This window comes from Podarcis pityusensis (genome assembly GCF_964106645.2).
Source record: "Podarcis pityusensis genome assembly, chromosome: 8".
In the NCBI taxonomy this organism is placed as follows: Eukaryota; Metazoa; Chordata; class Lepidosauria; order Squamata; family Lacertidae; genus Podarcis; species Podarcis pityusensis.
This window is the reverse complement of record NC_138033.1, coordinates 51,300,233-51,321,743: the sequence shown is the minus strand read 5'-3', so window position 1 is coordinate 51,321,743 and position 21,511 is coordinate 51,300,233. Positions and strand designations below refer to the sequence as shown.

At 47.4% G+C, this 21,511-nt stretch overlaps 1 protein-coding gene across 9 annotated transcripts in view; it reads right to left on the bottom strand.

Annotated features, from left to right (window-relative positions):
- The window catches only part of GSE1 (Gse1 coiled-coil protein), a 441,190-nt gene that overhangs the window by 39,065 nt on the left and 380,614 nt on the right, over window positions 1–21,511 (bottom strand). For 7 of the 9 annotated variants that reach the window (XM_081017745.1, XM_081017741.1, XM_081017742.1 and 4 more), the window contains 2 exons: window positions 13,606–13,824; window positions 27–226 (listed from right to left, as the gene is read on the bottom strand). In XM_081017745.1, coding sequence (XP_080873871.1) covers window positions 27–226; window positions 13,606–13,822 — 417 coding nt within the window. In that variant the 5' untranslated portion in view covers window positions 13,823–13,824. Of the gene's footprint in view, window positions 1–26; window positions 227–13,605; window positions 13,825–18,133; window positions 18,247–21,511 lie in introns of those variants that run through there. The other 2 variants (XM_081017747.1, XM_081017748.1) reach the window with 2 other exon arrangements.

The following is a 21,511-nucleotide window of genomic DNA, read 5'->3' as shown; positions in this document are numbered from 1 at the left end:
TGTGCATGTACATGTGAAAGCATTACCTGTCGCCCATCACTCCTCCAGACGCCATTCACAGTTTTGGTGGGTGCAATGGTCACAACCGGAGGCGTGTTCGGCACATTGTGCCCTCCCGGTGGGACAATCAGGGGCCCCATTGGTCCTCGCTTGGGAGTGCTTGCAGGGGAGCTGTGGTTGGTGGCCGGTGAGGAAACAGGAGAAGACTCACTGCTTATTGAAGACCCTAAAACAAGAGAGAGAGATGGACAGAGATGAGATGGGAAGTTTCCCCTGGTGGGTAGTTTAATCCCAGGCATTAGAGCAGGCTGGGAGGCTGAACCCTTGCAGGTGCTCCCATTGAATAAGGCTACCTTCATGCCATGCATTTAAAGCACTCTGATATGACTGCAAACAGTCATGGCTTCCCCCAAAGAATCCTGGGAGCTGTCGTTTGTTAAAGGTGCTGAGAGTTGTCCAAAGTCCCCTTTCACAGCTACAATTTCCAGAGTGACTTAATAATCAATCACTCTTCCCAGGAATTGATGCTCTGTGAGAGAAATGGGGGCCTCCTAACAGCTCTCAGCACCTGTAACAAACTACAGCTCCCATTAGTCTTGGTGTGGGGGAGTTTAAAGTGACATCACAGTTCTTTAAATGTATGGTGCAAAAGTCACCCAAGTTTAACCAATATTCTGATTCCAAAGAAGACTTTTCCTGAACATTGCTCCTTGTTGACAAGGAAAAGGTTTCCAGTCCCATCCCTGTTGAGGTGATAGTAGGGAATTCTCTCATGTACATTTGGGCCCATTAATTAGTTTCAAATGCATCCATCTGCCAGAATAGGGATGGACAACTGCATTGCTGGGGCATTCAGATGTCCATACAGAAGGTGGGGTGGGTAAGGTAGTAGTGCTATTTGGCTGCACCCCCTGACCCCTTACTGTCCATCAAGGAGAGTAAAGGTATCACAGTAAAGGTGTGGCTGAGACACAGCATGCAAACCACTAAGAGGGACACAACATTAACCTGGCTGGATCTCTCAAACTTTTAAAAACAATTTCCTTTTCCTTATGAGTAGGCACACTTTTTTTGCCACACGTGGATCAAACTCTGACAACAGTGCAGGGTGGTGGTTTCTAGTGGTAATTTGATACTTAGTTGGCCCTTGGGAACATAGGAAACCACCTTAAACCAAGTCAAACCACTGGTCCATCTAGCTCACTATTGCCTACACTGACTGGCAGCAACTCTCCTGAGTTTCAGCCAGGGAATCTTTCCCAGGCCTGGAGATGCTGGGGATTAAACCTGAGACTTTGTGCAAGCAAAGCAGATGCTCTACCACTAAGCCACATTTGCTTATGGATTTCTGAGTGACAAGATCCTACCTTTCTCAGCTCAGAAGGCCAGTTTCCTCCTCTACACCTTATTAATAAGGCACTTAATATGGTGGCAGGCACCGTACAGCTATGATGAATATTCAGATACACATAGGCACATCTGTTTCTACCTCCTCATCCACAAATCAAGTGTTCTTGCTCAGAAGCCTTCAAACATTCACATTTAGCAATTGGCAAGACAAAATGGCTTACACTTGGGTTACATGGGAGGGCTCTTGTGATACATAAAAAGGGACCCAAACTACCCATTCAGTTGCTAGAAGAAACCCAGAAGCATAAAGCCAGCCCAGGGGAAAGCAAAAGCAGCAAGGCAATTACTTTAGAAAAAAGGCTGATGGTACAGAGACGTTACTCTAATGCTGCAGCAGTGGAAGTCCTGGGCTTGAATACCACCCTGCATGGCTTCATCTATCAACACACAAAACCTGGGGCATCACAATTAGAGGCGGTGACTGCTTTCTTTCAAGAAAAATTAGCAAAACCATCCTAAGCCAAGACTGCAAAAGCAGCCATGACCAAGATGCTGTGCTCAAAGAGACGGGCATTTGGGTAAATAGAACAACTCTCTCTCTTTTTCAACCCTTGGGCAAGGTTTTGCTGCAATTTGCATAATACATCTGTATTTTAAATTACACCCAGCCTAGGGAAGCTGCTGGTATTTGCAAGTAGAGGGGGGGAAGAGACTCACAGAAATAGAATTAAGAGAACGATGCATATAGACAAGGGTGGCTATAGAAGAAATACAAATAGGATGCTAACTAGGGCATCCTTGCTAGATTTTGCCCTGTGCCTCAAACAGGTTGCATGAAAAACATTCATACAAAGGGAAAGTTTGTGTAAACACAAACATGGGGCATTCAAATAAGCTAACAGCCATTCCAAGTTAAAGAAAAACAATTTCCTTATGGTGGAACAGGGTTGGCAAATGGATCACGTGTCAATTTTATATTGTTTGGTTTAAAATGAAAATAAAAATCATGCCTCTCTAAGCAAGCTCTAATGACTTTGAGCCTTTCAGGACATACCAAGATGCAGTTGGGACATCACACTCACACCATACATTTAAAGCACTCTCATACCATTTTAAACAGTCATGGCTTTCCCCCAAAGCATTCTGGGAGCTGTAGTTTGTTAAGGGTGGTGGGAGTTGTTAGAAAACCCTTATTATCACAAAGCTACAACTTGCAGAGTTCCCTGTGAAGATGGAAAGTCTGTTAAACCATTCTGCGAGCTGTATAGCTCCCAGAATTATTTGAGGGAAGCCATGATGGATTAAAGTAGCATCATAGTTCTTTAAATGCATGGTGTGAATGTGGCCACAGTGAATCAGTTGAACTAACAGTCCACTATGTAAACAGATGAATTATTAAGTTGCACTGACTATGGCAAGAGTGAGCTGCAGGGCCTAGTATGACGGCACACGCATGGGAGCCTAGGAATCAGAGAGGTAGATCCTTGATTTTATTGGCCCCAACCAATTCAGCTTAAGGATGCTGCAAATCCTTCCTGTTTTACTGAATTCTAAGGAGTACTCAAGAGAACAAAAAGGAGACGGAATACTAAGACATCCTTTCCAGCCTGGGCCAAAAAGGTACCCACAGGAACCACCCGCAATGAAGTGAACAATGAACATGTTGCACTGTTGACGCATGCGGCACTTGACAGAGTTTCATAAGGGGAAAAAAATACAGGCAATTTGACACTATTTTGCCAACACTATCAACCTAACTGAAAACATAAAAATCAACAGGCTAGAGCTTATTTTGCCTTCATGTACTCTAAAAATTAATGTGTACCGTATTTTTTGCACCATAACACTCACTTCTTTCCTCCTAGAAAGTAAGGGGAAATGTCTGTGCGTGTTATGGAGCGAATGCCTACGGATGGCGGGGGGATCTGCTGCAGTCGTGAGCAGAGGATCCATGGTTCCCCTTCCTTCCCTCCTCCGTGGCTCGCTTTGAAACAGCAAAGCAGGAGAAGAGCCGCTGAGTGGGGAGGAGAGAGGGACAGGGAGCCTGCTTGCTTTAAAGGAGCAAAGCAGGAAAGGAGAGGAGCCTTCTCCCCTTATACCCGTCTTCTTCATTATTAGCAGCATCCTTCTCCACCCACCCCACGCGTGCTCCTTCTCCCCTTATACCCCTCTTCTTCATTATTAGCAGCATCCTTCTCCACCAACCCCATGCGTGCTCCTTGTCCCTTGAGTGCTTTTCCTTCCCTCCCCACTTAAAACGTGGTTACAAAGCACGGATCCACATGGATCCTCAGGATTTTTGCATTGGGCTACCCCAAACTCACTGTCAGATCACATGTCTGTAGCCACAGCATGAACCACAAAAATCATACATCCACTGTTTCGTTTAGAATATTTTTTTTCTTGTTTTCCTCCTCTAAAAACTATGTGCGTGTTATGCTCGGGTGCGTGTTATAGAGCGAAAAATACGGTATATACTGTATATTTTTAAATGAACTATTCGGTCAGACTCAAAAGCTTACAACATCTTTAGTCTTTCTTCCCAATGCCATGTCTCCTACTTCCATCGGAGTCATACACCACTTGGAGCAAGCTTGCAGCAGAAGGAGAAAGCAGAAAGCCGACCCAAGGAAGGGGCAGGTTTGCCGCGTTGCCAGCTCCCGGGCTTTATTAATTATTCCTGGGCAACTGCGCCACGCTTTCATTCTGGAGAGTGGTGGCACGGATGGTGCAGATGACAAAGGAAGCCGCCAGTATGGATTTGACACCTACTGAAGTCTATCTTGTCAGCGCTGAGGCCGACAACAATTAGCAGCCTTAATCCCCTCTGAGCTGGGAAGCCATTACTCACCACTGAAAGCCTTATCAATCAATACCATCACAAAGAGCCGGGCAATTAATGAAGCTAAAGTCTTACTTCAGAACCCTTAATTCTCACTGTGTGGCTTTAAAATGGGAGGGTTTGTGATCGTTATAATTAACTGGCGGTATTCAGCCAGGAGTTAGTCAATGAAACTAATCTGGCTTGGAGATGACAAGAGGCGCAGTGTGGCAGTGTCACCTTTGTTGTCTGACCTCCTGATTCCCACTCAGTGATAGCAGATTAGCAGGAAAGGCTGACAGGCAAAGGTAATTAACAGCTGAGACCCTGACGAAGAAGTAAAGGCAGAGGATGTGTGGGGAAAGGGGGGTGGAGAGGAGAAAAGACCCCGCGAGGATCCAAACCCACTGAAGCTGACGATCAGCAGATGAGCCTGCCTGGATTTGCTTTGTAGCTTCTTCTGCTCGCCCAGTTGGAAAGGGACCTATGCCTTGATCAAAATGGAAGGAAATGATTCCTGGATGACAGCAGAAAATGGGCTCAGGGGGTGCTTGGCAGCTCAGGCACTGCAAACAGTTCTAGCCTAACAGAGCAATTCATTTGTGAAGAAAGAGCCTTGGGCTCAGACAAGACTGGATGCTGTGCCCTCAGACCTAAAACACCTCCTTTCAAAATCCTGTATGTCTGTGGGTGGTTGTGCTCACTTCTGGGGAAAGGATTTTGCCTGCTTCACCTGCGACAGATACGTCACCTCTACCCTTAGAGGGAGCTGGGAAACTGAGGTCAGATGCTGGTGCACCCCTGACAGTAAAAAAATCCCCACAAAGCCATATCGTTTCCGGCGGTTGCTGCTGCTTCCGTCCGACATTTCCAGTTTTGAGCTGACCGAGGAGCAAACAAACATAAACACACCCTTGATCCAGTGAAGGAAAAACAGCTCTTGTGTAACACCTGTTCAAGTTCTGCCACCCCAGAAATATTCACCACTGCAGATTCTAACCTCTACCATTAACGGGGCCACAAACAGGCCCCACAAGAGCTGGTCTCTGATTACAACAAGTCACAGCTCTCTGAATCTTCGGCTTCTAGGAAATCCATGTGACCCTTTCCGAGAACAGACCACCCATGGCAGGCTGGAACTTTAAATTCCCCACTAGCTAGAATTAGCAGGTGATGAGCAAAGTAGTGTAGTTACATCACACTGAGACACACTCTCTCTCTCTCTCTCTCTCTCTCTCTCTCTCTCTCCAGATTAATAACTGTTTAGCTCTTATTCATAAAATGGGGACAGAGGCTGCATACACTTGTTATTTTTAAAGTACAGTGGTACCTCGGGTTACATACGCTTCAGGTTACAGACTCCGCTAACCCAGAACTAGTACCTCGGGTTAAGAACTTTACTTCAGGATGAGAACAGAAATTGGGCGGTGGCGGCGCGGCAGCAGCAGGAGGCCCCATTAGCTAAAGTGGTGCTTTGGGTTAAGAACAGTTTCAGGTTAAGAACAGACCTCCAGAACGAATTAAGTACTTAACCCGAGGTACCACTGTATATTAAAGCACATCCCTTCACCCCAGAAAGAATCTTGGGAACTGTAGTTTTTTAAGGGGCTGGTAATTGTAGCTCTGTGAGGGGTAAACTACAGCTCCCAGGATTCTTTGGAGGGAATGTGATTTTAATGTGTGGTGTGTACACAGCCACAGCCTTTAGTTTGTGCTACCCCCCCCACCCTCCTGCCAAAACCCCTGGCATTAAAGTTGTTGCTTCCCATTTTGCTCAAAACGGTTTCAAACAATTAATAAAATTAAAGCATTTCTGGATATTGCCTCCACCTCAAAAGGCATCATCTCTTTGGCTTCCTCAACCCACATGCAGGGTGGCATTCTAGCTCCTTGCCCACCCCCACCCCGTCACCTTATTCTTCCTGGGGGCCAATTTCTTTTTAACACATTCCCTCCAACACTCCCCTCAGCCACCCATCCAGGCACAGCAAAAACTGCTTTGAACTCTGCATCGAATCTGAGAGCTCCAAGAACTCAATTAACATCCATTTGATATCAATAAATATGTTAAGCAGCTTCCTGTTTCTGGAAGGCCCTGGCTGGCATGGACACGCACACGCACACACAAACGGACACACACACACACATACACACAGGCTCTGCCGGCTGGTTCGGAGGCTGTGTGGCTTTCCTTCCTTTTGAGATGAAAGAGAATGAAATTGCAAGGAAAAAGCCATGCCACTCTAATCCCCGCTGGATGCGCACCCCTGGTTAGCTCTTGTTTTCTCCCGTCTCAAAGTCATGTTTCATATTGACAAGGAGAGGGAAAAAATATCCCTCATCAAAAAGGTCGGGTAGTTCCTCCTGCTCAAGCTAAACTCTTTGGACCCAGCCTGGGACCTTGAGGGCATCCTTAGCAAATCTGAAAGCAGCACATCTCAGAGGCAAGTATCAGCTCTGTGGGAGAAAAGCAGGAAGACAGGCACAACACATATCAAAATACCGGTTTTCTCCCTCATTTGCGTACATCACATTGGCCTGACCTGTTCCCTTAACATCCGTATGGGGTAGTGGTTAGAGTGTTGGATTAGGATCTGGGAGACCAGGGTTCATTGCCATGAAGATCACTGGGTGACCTTGGGCCAGTCACTGTCTCAGCCTAGTCTACCTCACAGGGTTGTTACGGGGATTAAATAAGGAGGGGGAGAACCATGTATGCCACCTTGAGCTCCTTAGAGAAAAAGATAGGATACAAGTGCAATCAATCAATCAATCAATCAATTCTCACAAAATGTGAGCAGAAGGTATACAATGTTGCTGCCATTCTACAGACGCCACCATTGATTTGTTGCATTTTTCCAGGAGCAGAAAGTCAGCTGGTAGGGCCGGGGGTTGGCAGGTGATGTTGGCAGTAGAGAAGATAATTTGTGGCACAAGAGTGCTATTTAGCCATTGCTATTTATTTTGAGATGTATGTGGGTGGGTCATAAAGGTGCACTCTTTTTTGGCAATTACCCAAATGTGTCAGGGCTCTGTAATAATGTGACAATCGGGAAGCACCTCAACACATTCTGCAGACAACTCCAAACTGCAGACATTGAGTGTCAAGATTTCCCCATCTTTTTATCTTCTCTCTTGCCAACTCCTTGCTCTCCATTCTGCCTAATATCCAGTATGAAGCCAAAGCAGGGGTGTGATACCTATGCTGCTCTTCATGTTGCTGGACTCCAAATCCCATCGTCCCTGACAGCTGGGGCAATGCTTGATGGGGCTGATAGGAGATGGAGTCCAACAACATCTGGGGGGGCCACAGGTTTCCCAATCCCTGCTCTAAAGCTCGCTTGCCAAAATAGGACATTTTAGTTATAACCTCAATATGGATTTTCGATTTTGCTTCCATCTTATTACTCTCACATCACAGCAACACCCCAGGAGCAAACCATGTGGTCAAAAGGCACTGGCAACACATTGGCCTTGAGTAAGACTTAGGCCGCATTCACACTATGCATTTAAAGCACTTCAAACAGTCATCACGTTTCCCAAAGAATTATGGGAGCTGCTGTTTGTTAAGGGTGCTGAGAGTTATTTCTCTTCACAGAACTACAATTCCCAAAATTACCTGTGAAGAGGGATTGACTGTTAAACCACTTCAGAACTGTAGCTCTGTGAAAGGAATAGGGGGTCTCTTAAAAACTCTCAACATCCTTAACAAGCAATGGCTCCTGGGATTCTTTGGGAGAAGCCATGACTGTTTAAAGTGGTATCACAGTGCCTTAAATGTATGGTGTGGGTGTGGCCTTACTTGGATGCAACCAATTATCCATAGGGAAGGACCCTCAGAGGCCAACCTCTGGATCTTTGCCACATTAAAAATCCCCCAAGGTGCTTCATTATGGTGTTTTGCATGCAAAGCAGTCCCACCCCAGTAGTACCTGATGTGGTGGGGAAGAGCTGAGGACTCACCCTCTCATCACTAGCGCCACTGCAGCTTACCTGGAGAAAGGACCGTGTGAACACACTCAGGGTTCACAGCCAGACTGGCTCAACCTGTGCATCCATACAGCACTGACCTCACCACTGCTGTCTCCACCCTTCCACACCACACACAGGCCAACAATGCCGCCGCCACTAGAAAGCCTGCACACTCCCTAGTTTTACACTTCACGCCTGCCCATTCTCCCTAAACGCTTCCCAATATAATCTCCTATTAAGCATCTCCAAGCTGATTCATCTCCAGGAGCCAGACAGGCGGAGAACTCCGAAGACAGCAAAGGGATTTTTTTTCATTTTTCTTTTTGTTAAACAATCAAGTTATGCAGCAGCTAAAATCTAAATCAACGGAGAAGAAAAACTCTGCACCGCTTTTCATTATCAACCATATTTTGCTGGGGCAGATATTTGTATATAGCTTGCAAAGGAGAACCAAAAAAGACTGCATTTGCAAAGAGGAACTGGAGCTGGAGAAGAGATCCGAGCATCAGGAAATCAATGTCAAAAATCCACTAAAGTCGCTTTTGACGGGCTAAGCAGCAAAGCAGCAGGAGGGAAGAATGAAGGGGGGCGGGCGGGGAACACTACATGGTAGAGAAAATGGGGGAAAGGAGGGAGGGAAGAGATGGCAGGAAGGGTGAGGCATCTTCTAATCTATAGCGTTTCGCAAATTGATTTCCCCTTTGGGTGGAGGGGGAAGGAGAGGGAAGCTGTTCCCATTATCCAGATTGGAGACTTCAGTGATTAACGCTCTATGCAGAAAGGACTAGCAATTTCAACCACAATAATGCATTCTCTACCTCTCTTTAAAACCTACCTTGCCTCTTTGCTCAAAGCATTGTGCTGCCTGATTAGAATGGCCTATTTCGCCCTCTCTTAGCTCAAAACTCCCTTCACTGTTCCTCCCCTCTGCAAGAGGCATCACTTCCTCTTATCTAGTGCTCAGAACCAAGAGCCCTGAAGCACATGGAGCCTCAATGAAAGAGTGCCTCAAAGCATGTGCAGAGTACATTTCTTTCACCTTTGAGTAAACCATCCTCAGCACATACATACCCCTCCATAGATGGGGAGAAGAGGAAGGATCTGAAATCCAGTCTGTAGCCTCCCAGCAAATATTATGACCCAGGCCACATTCATTTAAAGCACTACTGATTCCACTTTAAACAGTCAAGGCTCCCCCACCCCCACCAAAAAAATCCTGAGAGCTGTAGCTTGTTAAGGATGCTGACGGTTGTTAGGAGACCCCTGTCCCCCCCCCCCAGCTAAATTTCCTGTGAAAAGAATTGGAATCTCCTAAAAACTCTCAGCACCCTTAACAAACTACAGCTCCCTTGATGCTTTGAAGAAAAGGTGCGGAACGTGGCCCTGGAATGTGAGGAATAAACTATTGGTTTGGAGCTGTTTGTTCTCTTCTTCCCCCACTGCAAGGTAGCAGCCACGTCTCTGGATGACAGTGCTCCAAAGGATGCACTCAGTTCCTGGAAGCTTCCAGGTTGTTCTCTGAACTGCGAACACAGCTATTCGCCCACCTTGGGACTACAAATGTGCTCACCTGCATGAAAAGCACCAAGCAGTGCTGTGTAGCCAGCCTTAATTGACTCACTCTCCTCTGCTCCAATTTAGATAATTGCTGTGTACAATGAAACCTCTGTTTAAAGGAAGCACTTTCTGAAAGGAACAGACACAGCGGAATAACAAAGCAGCTACTGCGACCTGCTCTGGTGCCAAAACAGTCTCCAAAACCCTCTGTGGAAAGCGGCTGGCTCATGGTTGACCTACAGCAGGGTCAGGGACGGATCTGCTTCTCCAGGTGGCCCCAGCAACCAAACCCATAATGTCAAAGGAGAATGGAAGACGTACGCGTGCAGCTGCTGGCATCACAGCAGTGAGCCATGCTCCTTACAGAGGCCACTAAGAATCATTCTCTTATTCCTTCCCTCCTGGGAGCTGCCACCACCTGTCCAGCTACTGGAGATTTAAGTAGTGGTGGCTGGTGCCCATTGGGACTGGCAGGTGGAAGGCAGGAAGGCCAACAGGCAGAGCCAACTGAACCCTGCAACCTGGCTGAGTTCTACAAAAGGCAATGATGAGACTAAGGAGAAGGAGGAAGCTGCCAGGCAGTGCCAAAGGCTGGTTGGAGGTAGGAGAGTAGGAAAGTAGATCGCTGGCTGAGGGCAGACTGTGGTTAGAGAAGCAGTGCCCTGTTTGTCCTAATGGATCTGTCTCCACTGTGGGCCTGATCCCAGGATTTTGGGACCAACACTGAGTCTTCTAACTGGCAAGAGCTGTGGGAGAACAAGGCCCTTGTGGGAACTCTCTCATTCTCTTAGGCAACCCCATGGGTCACAGGTGATCTTCCTGGGGCCCCATGTGACTTTCAGGAAAGGCAAGAGGGCAATCAGTCATATGTACACCCAAAGAGAACCAGGACACAGCAGCTAAAAATCTGTCTTTTTAACTTTCTGTGAGCACAACAACGCTCCATAATATGTATCTGAAGGTTGCATTCCCTTAAAGCCAGGTTGGGGTTCAAACTTTCAGAAAGAAACACATAGCAGCAAAGAACCTTTTGTAAAGCATGCAAAAATTCCCAGATTCAGTACCTGACATTTTGGGTTATATCCAGCTAAAGTCTACTCAGAGGAGACTTGTGGAAATAAAGGAACCTAAGCTAGACATGTCCATTAATTCTGATGGGTCTACTCTGAGTAGAAGGAGCACTGGATAAAACCCTTTCAGTTAAAAGGACAAAGTGATGAGAAAGACTGTCCCCACCTGGGACCTTGGAGAGTTGTTGCTGCTACTCAGAGGAAGCCAGTCTTCGCTAACCTGCCATAATAACACAAGAACCCTGCTGGATCAGGTCACTGGCCCATATAGCACAGCATCTTGTGCTCACAGTGGCCACCCAGATGCCTCAGTGGGAAGCCTGGAAGCAGGACCTGAGAACTGCATCACTCTCTCCACCTGTGGTTTTCAGCAACTGGTATTCAAAGCACTATAGAGCATAGCCACTGCAGTTAGGAGTCCTCCAAACATTTTGGACTACAGGTCCCATCCACATGGCTTTTTGGTGGGGAAGTGAAGACCTTTGCTATTGGGACTCACATATTCAAGGCAGGCAATCACTGAAATGAAAAGGAAATAAAGCCCAGGGCTTGATATGCTGCACTGTTCCCTGCCTGTGCTAGTAAAAAGCCTTCTCTTCCTGTCTGTGCCCCCCTGCCACTGTCTTGCTCCAACCAGGCCTCCCTCTGCTGCTTCACTAATTCCTACCTCCACCTCCTCCTGCTGGCTTCAAGGCGCCCGCCTTCAGCCGAGCTCCCGCTAAATAGCCCATTAAAGAGAAAAATATTCAGATGTGCATTTCACCATACTGGCACCCAGCAGCCGCTGACTTTGTTATTTAGCGGGGGAGCTTTGGATGGTGAAAGAACACATTTAGGAGCCTTAGGAAAAATAAAATTTCAATGAAGCATGGCAGCGGCGATGAGGCCTATTTGCGGGGGAAAGGACGGACTCTTTCCTGTGCTTGCTCTCGCTCCAGACTTTCTCTCGGGGTACAGCAAATGATATGGCATTTGGATTACTCCGTCTGAATTGAATTTTTAAACTGCCCCCTCGAGATACAATGCTGAGGAAAGACATTAGCCCGTCAAGCGGCAGGGGGAAAGAGAACAAAATCCGACGGCTAAAAATAAAATGAGAGCTTTAGCGGGAAGAGGAAGGCGGGGTGTCAGAGGCTGGCTGCGGACAGAAGCGGGCTGGCCGCATGAGCGACTGGGCCATTACCCAGGAGGCTTCGGCACTTGAGAAACGCCAAGCCCACATGGCCCCCCCTTTCTGCTCCAAGAAAACAGTCACACTTCAGGCAATTCTCAGCCCTGAACTGGGAATTCAGGCCCCTGAATCTTTACTTTCTTCCAGAAGTAGATGCTGAAGGTTCTATGGGCAGTACAAACAGTTCAGCTGCTCCCTGCTCTGTCTCCAGGCAAAGAAGATGCTGGGTTTGCAACAGGAAATTCTCCTCTGCTTCCCCCAGTGGGAGACTATGGAAATAGGCAAGCCAGTGGGAAAGACCATGGCACCTGGTCTAACAAAGTTCTTGAGTGTGATGGCATCAAAGACCAACAGATTACATGACAAGATGGAAGAGGAAACTATTTTGTGGGCAATCTGCTGCAAGGGTTGATGATCTGGAAAAACACACCAGTGCGTAAAATGAGGGGTGATCAGATGAGAGACGTTGAGAAGAAAGGTGTCAAACCTTCTGCAGCTGACAAAGTGGAGTCACAGAACTTGCTGGATGGCCCAGCCTCTCTCTCTATTTTCATCCTTCAAAACTATCCAATAGGACTGAATTCATTCTCCCTTACTGCCACTTAACTCTCTCCATCCCTGCCTAGTTCTCCATGACTCACTTGACCACCTGTGATGTCTTTCGCTACCTTTGCCATCACCTGCTCTTGGTCCCTCTAAGTAGGTTGCTTCTGTGCTCAAGACATCATCCAACACTCTTAGCACTGCATAAATGTCAACCCAGCTGTAGTTTACAGAAAGCACTTGAGTTTTAGTGGAAGGTGACAAGATAAAGTCTGCTAAAGTGCTTGGAGTTTCTAAAATATTATTTTGGGGTGGGGGGGGTGATATCTTACAAAAAAGACCCATTAGCTCTTAGTTTGGCAAAAACCACCCTGACAGCTATTAGGTTGCTATGTAGGCAAACAAGACATCTGGTGTGCATGTGTGAATGAGAGCAAGAGTAATGAGTAATGTTGGGAGCCAAAAGGGCTTTTCCACAGGAGCTCAGTAATAACTGTGAACACTCTGACCAGTTGGATGAATAACCACAAGCAGCTTTGACAGAAAAAAGGCCCTGTCTGATAGAATAGCAGGTATACATACAAGGCAGCTTAAAGACTAACATTCCATAGGCGCTCCTCTTCCCATGAATGCAGATGTCCATTTCCCCAATACATGCATGCACTGCATTTTTTCTGGAGTGAGCCCTATAGATGTTCCCACTCTTCAAACATGAGGACAGCTATAGTTTTTAATTGCAGCCTTCAGGTTTGCTTTCCTACAGCTACATCAGTGAAATGGGGTTTAGTATCTTGAATGCACTGCATGTTTGACAATTTGTTTTTAAATCTGATTGACACAAAACATTGCTTTTCTATTTTTCCAGTTGTGAGAAGTAGGGACTGAGAAGTGCAATAAAGGGAAGGGAAAAAGCCGAGCAGGGGGAAACAGGTGCACAAAAGGGGAGACATTGGAGTAGCCTAGGCCACATACTTCAAGGAGCTGAGTCATGGAACTCGAGGTGTGGGTGGTGTCTGGGATCCCTCCCCTCTCTCTGCAAAAAGTATCCTTCCTCTATGCCCCCGTTCTGGCTCCCCTCTACTTCATCCAGGTCAAAGGGCCACCCCCACCCTCGCTCTTACCTCTGGGTTCCTCGGCCTGTTTGGCAAGCTTGCGCAGGGCGGCGGCAAAGCTGGAAGAGGGTGCGGACTGGACTGACAAAGTGCTGTTGGCTGCCGGGCTGCCACTGGGCACAAGGGAGGCATTGAGAGGAGATGGGGTCAGGGGGCTGACGGTGGCGGTAGTCCGGGTCGCTGTTGAAAGCATTCCTAGAGAAGGTGACTTTGGCTCATGGCTCATGCCTGAAACAATGAAAAGAAGAATTGATGTCACTGGGAGAGAAGGAGTCAAGTCACATCATCCCAGCGAGAGTCAAACCTGGCACTGGAATATAACATGCAGGGCTGGGACAGGACCAGACAAGGGTGACGGGCTGGAGTACAGAGGAGAGGTGGCAATTATGGCTACCCCAGAGCACTCTGCATCTACCTACTAGGGGAAACGCCAAAGGCTTTACATGGGCAAAGTTTTGCAGTTGCGGAAGACAGAAGGTAGGTGGACAGAGAATTGAGGGTGTGGTGGAGCTGGACAGGATTTCCAAGGGTTATTTGTGCTGCTGTGTTTATACCCACATGACATCTAGGGTAACCTATTGTTTCCTACCGTGTCCAGGAGAAAATGTGCTAAATTTTTGCAGTGGTAAAGCAGTGGTGGAAGGCTGCTCAAATAAACTATTAAATTAGCACATCTCTGTCTTTGCTTTATTGGAAGGAAGGGAAAGCTGGGGGATGAATGGAGCAGCACACCCTAAACCAGGGCTTTCCAAACTTTTCATATTTGTGACACACTCTTTAGACCTGCATCATTTTGCGACACACTAATTCAATTTCACTAGCAAACCAGAGATTAAATTAACCCCTTTCCAGGCCCGGGAGGAGCACGGGAAGCGTTTGTGCGACACACCCTACACACTGCAGCCGACACACTAACGTGTTGCGACACACAGTTTGGAAAGCTCTGCCCTAAACCTTTGTTCTGGGACTCAAATCAAAAGACACTCACCCATTCATTTGCAGGGCCAATTACAGGACCCTAACTCATGCTAGATCTGCTTCATACCTGCGGGCTAGCAAAAATGCAGTATAAGCAAAGACATCACCGGGGGAGGGGGGAGATATTCTCCTCTGGGACAAGGTGGAGCACAGCACCAGGGGCAATGAGAAACAACTCCACCCCAGCAGAAATTGTTGCAGCTGTTCTGCTCAACAAAGCACCTGTCTTTTGCCAGTCACAGGAATTCATTTTCTCTCCCCCCCCACCCGACACACCTCATCATAATAGATCCACTGGTGTAGATCTGTGATAGGTAGCCTTCAGGCTTGCTTGTAGGATCTACTTTCTCTCTTTTCTAGATCTCTTGAGATCCACCAAGTAGAGCCCGGTACAAAAAGGCTTGCCATTCAAATTCAAGAGTTCGGAGCCCAGGAATTTGTGCTGGAGTACTGGAACAAAACTGAACCCATAGTTCTTCTGCATACACACACACACACACACACACATCCACTCCTGGCCTTTTCTCCATTTCAGCAGTATAATTTAGGGCAGTGATGATGGGAGTCATTTTGCTGCTGCTATCGTTTAACAACTGCTAAGTCAGAAATCCTTGCCAATCTACTGCACATTGTTCAGAGATCTATACCAAAAGATCCTAATCTATCTCCTGTGCATTCCTGGTGTAGATTCAGTACAAGCTAGGAACTATGTGGTCATCCCTTTGGATCCAGTTTGTCTAGGCTGCCCTCTAGAGGTTGTAAGAATACAAATCCCACTAGCCCCAGCCAGCACAGATGTGACTACAACTCCCATCAGCCCCAGTCAAGCACAGGTGTGCCAGTTGGTGCTGATGGGAGTTGCAGTCCAAACACTCTGGAGGGCCCTGGCTTGGCGAAGGAGGATCTAGGCATATTCCAACTGAAAACACAGAAGGAAAATGTCAATCTCAGGTATGCACATAAATACATGGGCTTGAGGGCAGCACTGGTAGGCCAAGCGGAGCCCTCCTGCCCCCCACCCTAGACCCATTGACTGTTGTCTCATGGGTGACTAGGGTTCTGCAGACTTTCTCAGTAGAGAGAAAGGCTGTGCAGGGCAGGACTGAAGGGATAAGAAAAATCTCAGTGGCTACATCCCCTGAGAGAAAAATGTCAAGAAGATGGAAGCTTGCAATATCTGCTTCTTTTGACAGTCACACTCTCTCCCTTTGGCTTGGACACAAAGAGCTCTCTCCCTCTACCCCACCCCGAACACACGCACACACCTTTCTTTCTCTCAGGCAGATTAGTAAAAGAACCCAAGAAGAAAAAGGCTGAAGCTTAAAAAGAGCTGTTCACAGGATCTCAGCCGGAGGCAAGGCAGCCGCAAGTTGCCAGGAACAATCTGCCTGTGCGCACACAAAAAGCCCTGAACCATTTCAGAACGCCCCCCCCAATAAATAGAAAAGGGGGAGGGGGGAGGGGGGAGGGAACCCAGAAGAAATAAATCAAAGGCCGCCACAGCACAGGCATCTACAAGCATCCCCAGTTGCCTACGAATAAGAGCTGTGTTAAGGAAATCAAAGCACTGACACGGTCCGGGCCTGAGGGTAGCTCACGGTTTCCCCATCTGTTTACAGTGAATGGAAGGAAAAGTTAGAGTGAAGAGAGGCTGGCTTGAGGGTGCAGTTTCTGCAGGGCATTAAGGGGTTCAGAGAGCATGCTGGGCAGCTCAGGAAGCTTTAGTGTGGGACAGCATGCTGATGCCACCTAGCTAAGGTAGAAGGGAAGGAGGCAACATGCCAAACCAGTAGATGCAATATTGTGCATATGTGTTCAAGGGATTGTGCTGCCACGTGCTCTGAAACCACAATTTCCATGGTCTCTTGGGTAGACCAGTACACTTGCAGAGTCCAAGACACTGTGTTGGCACACCAGAGCCTTAAAAACAGACTAGCACTGTTTGGCTCTTGGGCCATTAGGCAAAATGAAGAGAAACTGCAAGTAAAAGAAATGACTCTATGTGCATCAGTGCCCTGTGTATTCAAGTCTATGCACACGTATCTGGCATCTGGAGACCTAACCTGGTCCCCTCATTCCCTCCCTAGACAAACACTTTCACCAAAGGAATCTCAGAGGCGGGAGAGACACAAGAACTGTGAATACTGCTGGTGAAGGGGATCTTGCTGGAACTGAAGGAAACTACTGCGGCAGAGAAAAGACAGTAGTGGAGGCTGAAGTCAGGGCAGCTGCGATGCTCCCATGCACTCAAAATTGCATCACATGACTGCAAAAATGAGTTCGTGCCATAGCATCTCAGCAGTCATTAAAATTCTGCCTAGACCTCATGAGCTGTAGTGAACAGGTTGGAGACACAGGCCACGCTGATGAAATCGCAGGAGCCTGGGAGCTGCCCCAGCTAATGAAAGGGCATGAAGGCTTAAACTTTCTTCCTATTTTTGGTATCTTTTGGAAATAGAAGGAAATTGTGCAATATCAGCTAACAGAGACACATTTGCACAATTTATGGTTATTTGTGGTGATGATTTTTCTAAAGAATATGCAGGGAGGCACACACCATCCTGGCTGGGCCTCTGATAGATCTGTTTTTAATACAGAACTGCCTTTGCATGGAAGCAGCTCCAACCTTCAATCAAATGGCAACTGCCTGCAGAAAACAAGCTGCTGTCTCTGGGCACAGCAGCTGGTCAGGGATAAAGCAGCCTCACATGATCTGCAGCACCCATGTCTGCCTGTGCCCAGTGCAGGTCCTCCCCTATCTATTGACTGCAGCCAAGTCTGCATTGATTCAGGAGGCTGACCCCCTTCCATGTCCTCTGCTCTGCCAAAGGCAGAGCGCAAATGGTAGATTATCGAGCGGACCCCTTTAGCCTACAAGGAGTCAGCAGGAATTAGCAGGAACTGGATGAATGCTCAGCTGAAGGGCTGCCTTACAAGAAAGCCATGCTGTCCCCCAACCTCTCCAGCGCTGAATGTGGGCTGTGACACCCCTGCCCTAGGACCATGCCTCTTGGGGAATGGAAGAAGGAACAGAGAGAAAACCCTTCAGGCACTTGGAACTGTCTCAGGAAATACACACACACACACACACAGACCTTGCTACTAATGCCCTCAAATTGCTCCATCACTTCCACAGTTAAAAGGGGAGGAATCAGACCATGGGAAGCATTCTGAGAAAAGGCATAAAGAGACTCCTGCAATGGCCACTCAGCCAGAATTGGTCCCTGTCAGCTGTGAAGCTAGGTGGGTGAGGGGAGGGGGAACAGAAGCACATGCACCTTGCAAGGCTGTAAGAGTCCCTTAATTAGCACTTCTGTAATGAGTCTTCAAACCAGGTGATATCCCCACTCTCCGCAATCTTAAGTCAATTTTAAATGGGGTCAGGAGCAGTCACAACTGTCCATGGAAAATATACTGGCCTGGTCTGGCTTCCACCCCATATCCCAGCACAGTGCAGCTGGCTTCTCTCTCCTCCCAGCCCAAACCCCACCCAGGCAATCTCTCTAGATTTTAGGGTTTTCTCCCCTAAACCATCCCCGTTCCCTGACAAAGCCCATACCTACTGTATCCCCATATGCTGCTTCAGATCTGGGGCACCTAGAGGTGGGTGCCTGGGATCTCCTAGGCAGAGCGTCTCTTCCTAGACTCCCTCTCTGGCACTATTCTACACACAGAGTGCTCCCCCCTCCTGCCCCACGAGCCTTATGATGCTCTTCACCATCCCGGCACCAGAATGTCAGAGCCGCAGCAGGCTCCCGCCTTTGAAAAACAGGCACTGCTGATGTCGGGTCACTTAAAATAGAATTTCAAATGAGCAACTTCATTAGCATGGCTAAAATTAGCATCGCTCTTCAACTTGTGTTGCAGGGTGAGGGGTGGGAGGGTCCCCCTGGCACGGGACTGTGATGCAGGGGAGGCAAACAGAGGAGGAAGATGGAGAGGACACAGGCAAAGGGACTCTCTTTCTCCTTACATCTAAAATATCACATCCCAAAGCAAATGAAGCAAATCCTCAGGACTTTTTTCTCACTGTGGATCAGCAATACAGCCAACACACTGGGTCACCATGGGCTGGCCTTTCTTTCTTAATGTTCATATGGCAAAACAGCAACTCAACTGCAAACTGCCCCTTCCCTAAACGTGCTCATTTCCTGGAGTATTTCTGAGATGCAGAAACATTCACAACCAAAGAGGGCTTTCACAGGAGCACTTTGGGAAGCGCCCTAAGCTCAGAGATAGAACCTCTGCCTTCTGTGCAGAAAGTCCCAGGGTCAGTCTTGGGAATCCCAAGACCTGGCTGGGAAAACCTTGCCAGAGACCCAGGAGAGCCACTGCCAGTCAGTGTAGACAACACTGAGGTAGAAGGACTGAATTCCCTACTGAATTCTACAAGGGCAGCACTGAGGCTAAGAAGGAGGAGGCTGGTAGGCAGTGAACCCATGGACTGATTAGAAGTAAGAGATCAGGGAGGTGGGGGCTGCCTGAGCTTGGTGGGGCAGCACCCTATTCACCTTAATGGATCAGCCTCCACTGCTTCTTGTCGAACCTTCCTTTTGAAAATAGTCACATGAAGGTCATCAGACTGCAGAAACTTGTTAACGAAGTTATGAATTTGTTTTGCGACACTGTTCCAGCAGTGTTGGAAAGCATATACAGTATATCCACATTGCCTTTAAACTATTCACAGGCCATCTGCACGCCCTTACTCTGCACTGTTTCCAGAATAGCAAAACCAAACCCGACTGCCTTTAAAAAACAAACAAAAACAAAAAACAAAACAAAAAACCCAACAACCAATGATTCCATAATGAAATCCAGAGTAGGGAGATGGTGGAGATGGCCACAAAGGCTGCATTTATACCATACATTTATAACACTCTGATACCACTTTAAACAGTCATAGCAAATTCCGCAAAGAATTCTGGGAAGTGTAGGGTGTTGTTGCTGTTGTTGTTTTTTACAGGTGCTGAGAGTTGTTAGGAAGACTCTATTCCTCTTACAGAGCTACAATTCTCAGAATGGTTTAATAAGCAATCCTTTCCCACATGGAACTCTGGCTGGGCCTTGCTAGCTGGGCCCGATGGGACTTGTTGCCAAAGACATTTGGAGGTCACTGGTTTGGCAAAAGTTGCAAAATGACTAGTGGCTTCCGGTATCCATCTCCTCCACTTCAGCCACTTGGGGCTTTGTGTAACCTGCAATTGCCATACAGCCACTGCATTGCCCATTAGGCATGGAACTCAAGATCTTGACAATCACACCTTTCATCTTGTCGCTTTTATTCAAGCTCCTAGGCTTCCAGACTGGTTTCTAGGCCTCAAGATTTGCAGGTTTCCCAATATAACACTTGGGAAAACCTTAGATGTCATAGAAGATGTCTGAGCAGGATTTCCTCTGTTCAGTGTGTGTATGAGATTCAGGGTCCTGGACAGCCTCCCCCTTTTCTCTGTGATGAACAGGAGTACACAGATCACGCAAAATAAGCAAACCTATGAAGAAATGCTTGACTTGCGTTAACTTGGCTGTGTCAGCTTTCTGTGGCTCCCAGAATTGATTTTACAAGCTCCTGTAGGCTATACACAAGCTGTGTCTTCCATGCTGTGGATGTTCTTCCGTCTACACTGCAGGGTTGTTCTTTATCTGCAGCCACATGGGCAGGGAGCTTTAGCAATGTAGTTTGTGCTGAGATGGCAAATTCTGAAAGGAGCCATCTGATTCCACCCCAAGTGTGCCCACGTTAAAAGCATACAAAACACCCCCACCTACAGATGACCAGATCCTCTGGCCCAGAGGTGCTTTCATTTCGGGCAGGAGATGAGGGGCACTGCAGAGTGGCAGAGAGGCCATGCTCTGCAGACAGAGATGATGTACGGTATATATCTGGATGGAGATTGCTGAGAGGCAGCCACCTAACCAGGCCTGTCAGTGGGAAAGGAGGGGGCACTTCAGTGTCAATTAAACTTTGCTGCAACCACCTTCGCCCTCCCTTTACCCACCCCACAACCCTGGGAGACACTGAACTTGATCTTGGCCTCTTCCGTTCTGCCCTCATTATACAAGCATCTATTAAATCAGGCGCTCTCAGCCACTGACAGGGCTCTTGCCTACATGGTCAGGCTCATGTAAATTAATTCCAGTAACAGCTGGGAATAAAAGCTGTGCATGCAGGTCAGTGATAGAAAGAGCTAGTGTGCACGCAGGCAGAGACTCTCTTACTTTGTTGCCAGACAAGGAAAGCAGGGGTGTGTGTCTGGGAACAGAGTCGGTTCCTATACAACTCTTTGGAGATTGTTCTAGCTCCCCAAAATCATTGTCTTGTGTAAAACAACTACTATTATCTTTGCAACCAGGCTTTAGCTGCAACCTTTAAAAAAAAAATCTACTTAAAAAAACACAAAAATACTAGAGTATAAAAACATGTATGCATTTGAGCATGTACAGATTGCCCTTCACTCTCCTCTGAGTAACCACAATCGGCACCCTCCCCACCTCCTCTGCTTTTAAATACACTGCTGGGACTATAGAGAAGAGCATCCAGGGCAAAGGGCAAGACTTTCAAGCCTGCTTTGCAATCAGCCCTCTGCCCTCATCCAATCCTTTGCCGAGCAATCAGAGCACAGGTCAGGTCAACAGCAGTGTCTGAATTCAAACTTAAGACATCAAGCATTTTATCTAAATGGATAATTAAGAAGACTAAACAGCTTATGAAAACTGTGCTGCCTGTATTGCTATGTGTTGGGCAGTCGGGGAGAAACCTCAGCCTCCTGGTTACAATAATCCAGGGCCAGCCAGGATAAGATGCACCACTCCTCTAGATCAAAGTACGACGCCATTGTAGCAATCTCCCAAGCTGCTGTCCCCAGCAAACTGACCCTGGGATTTCCTGCTTAGTGCAAGTTTGCTGTCCATCTTTAAAATGGAGATAAGACCTTGCAAA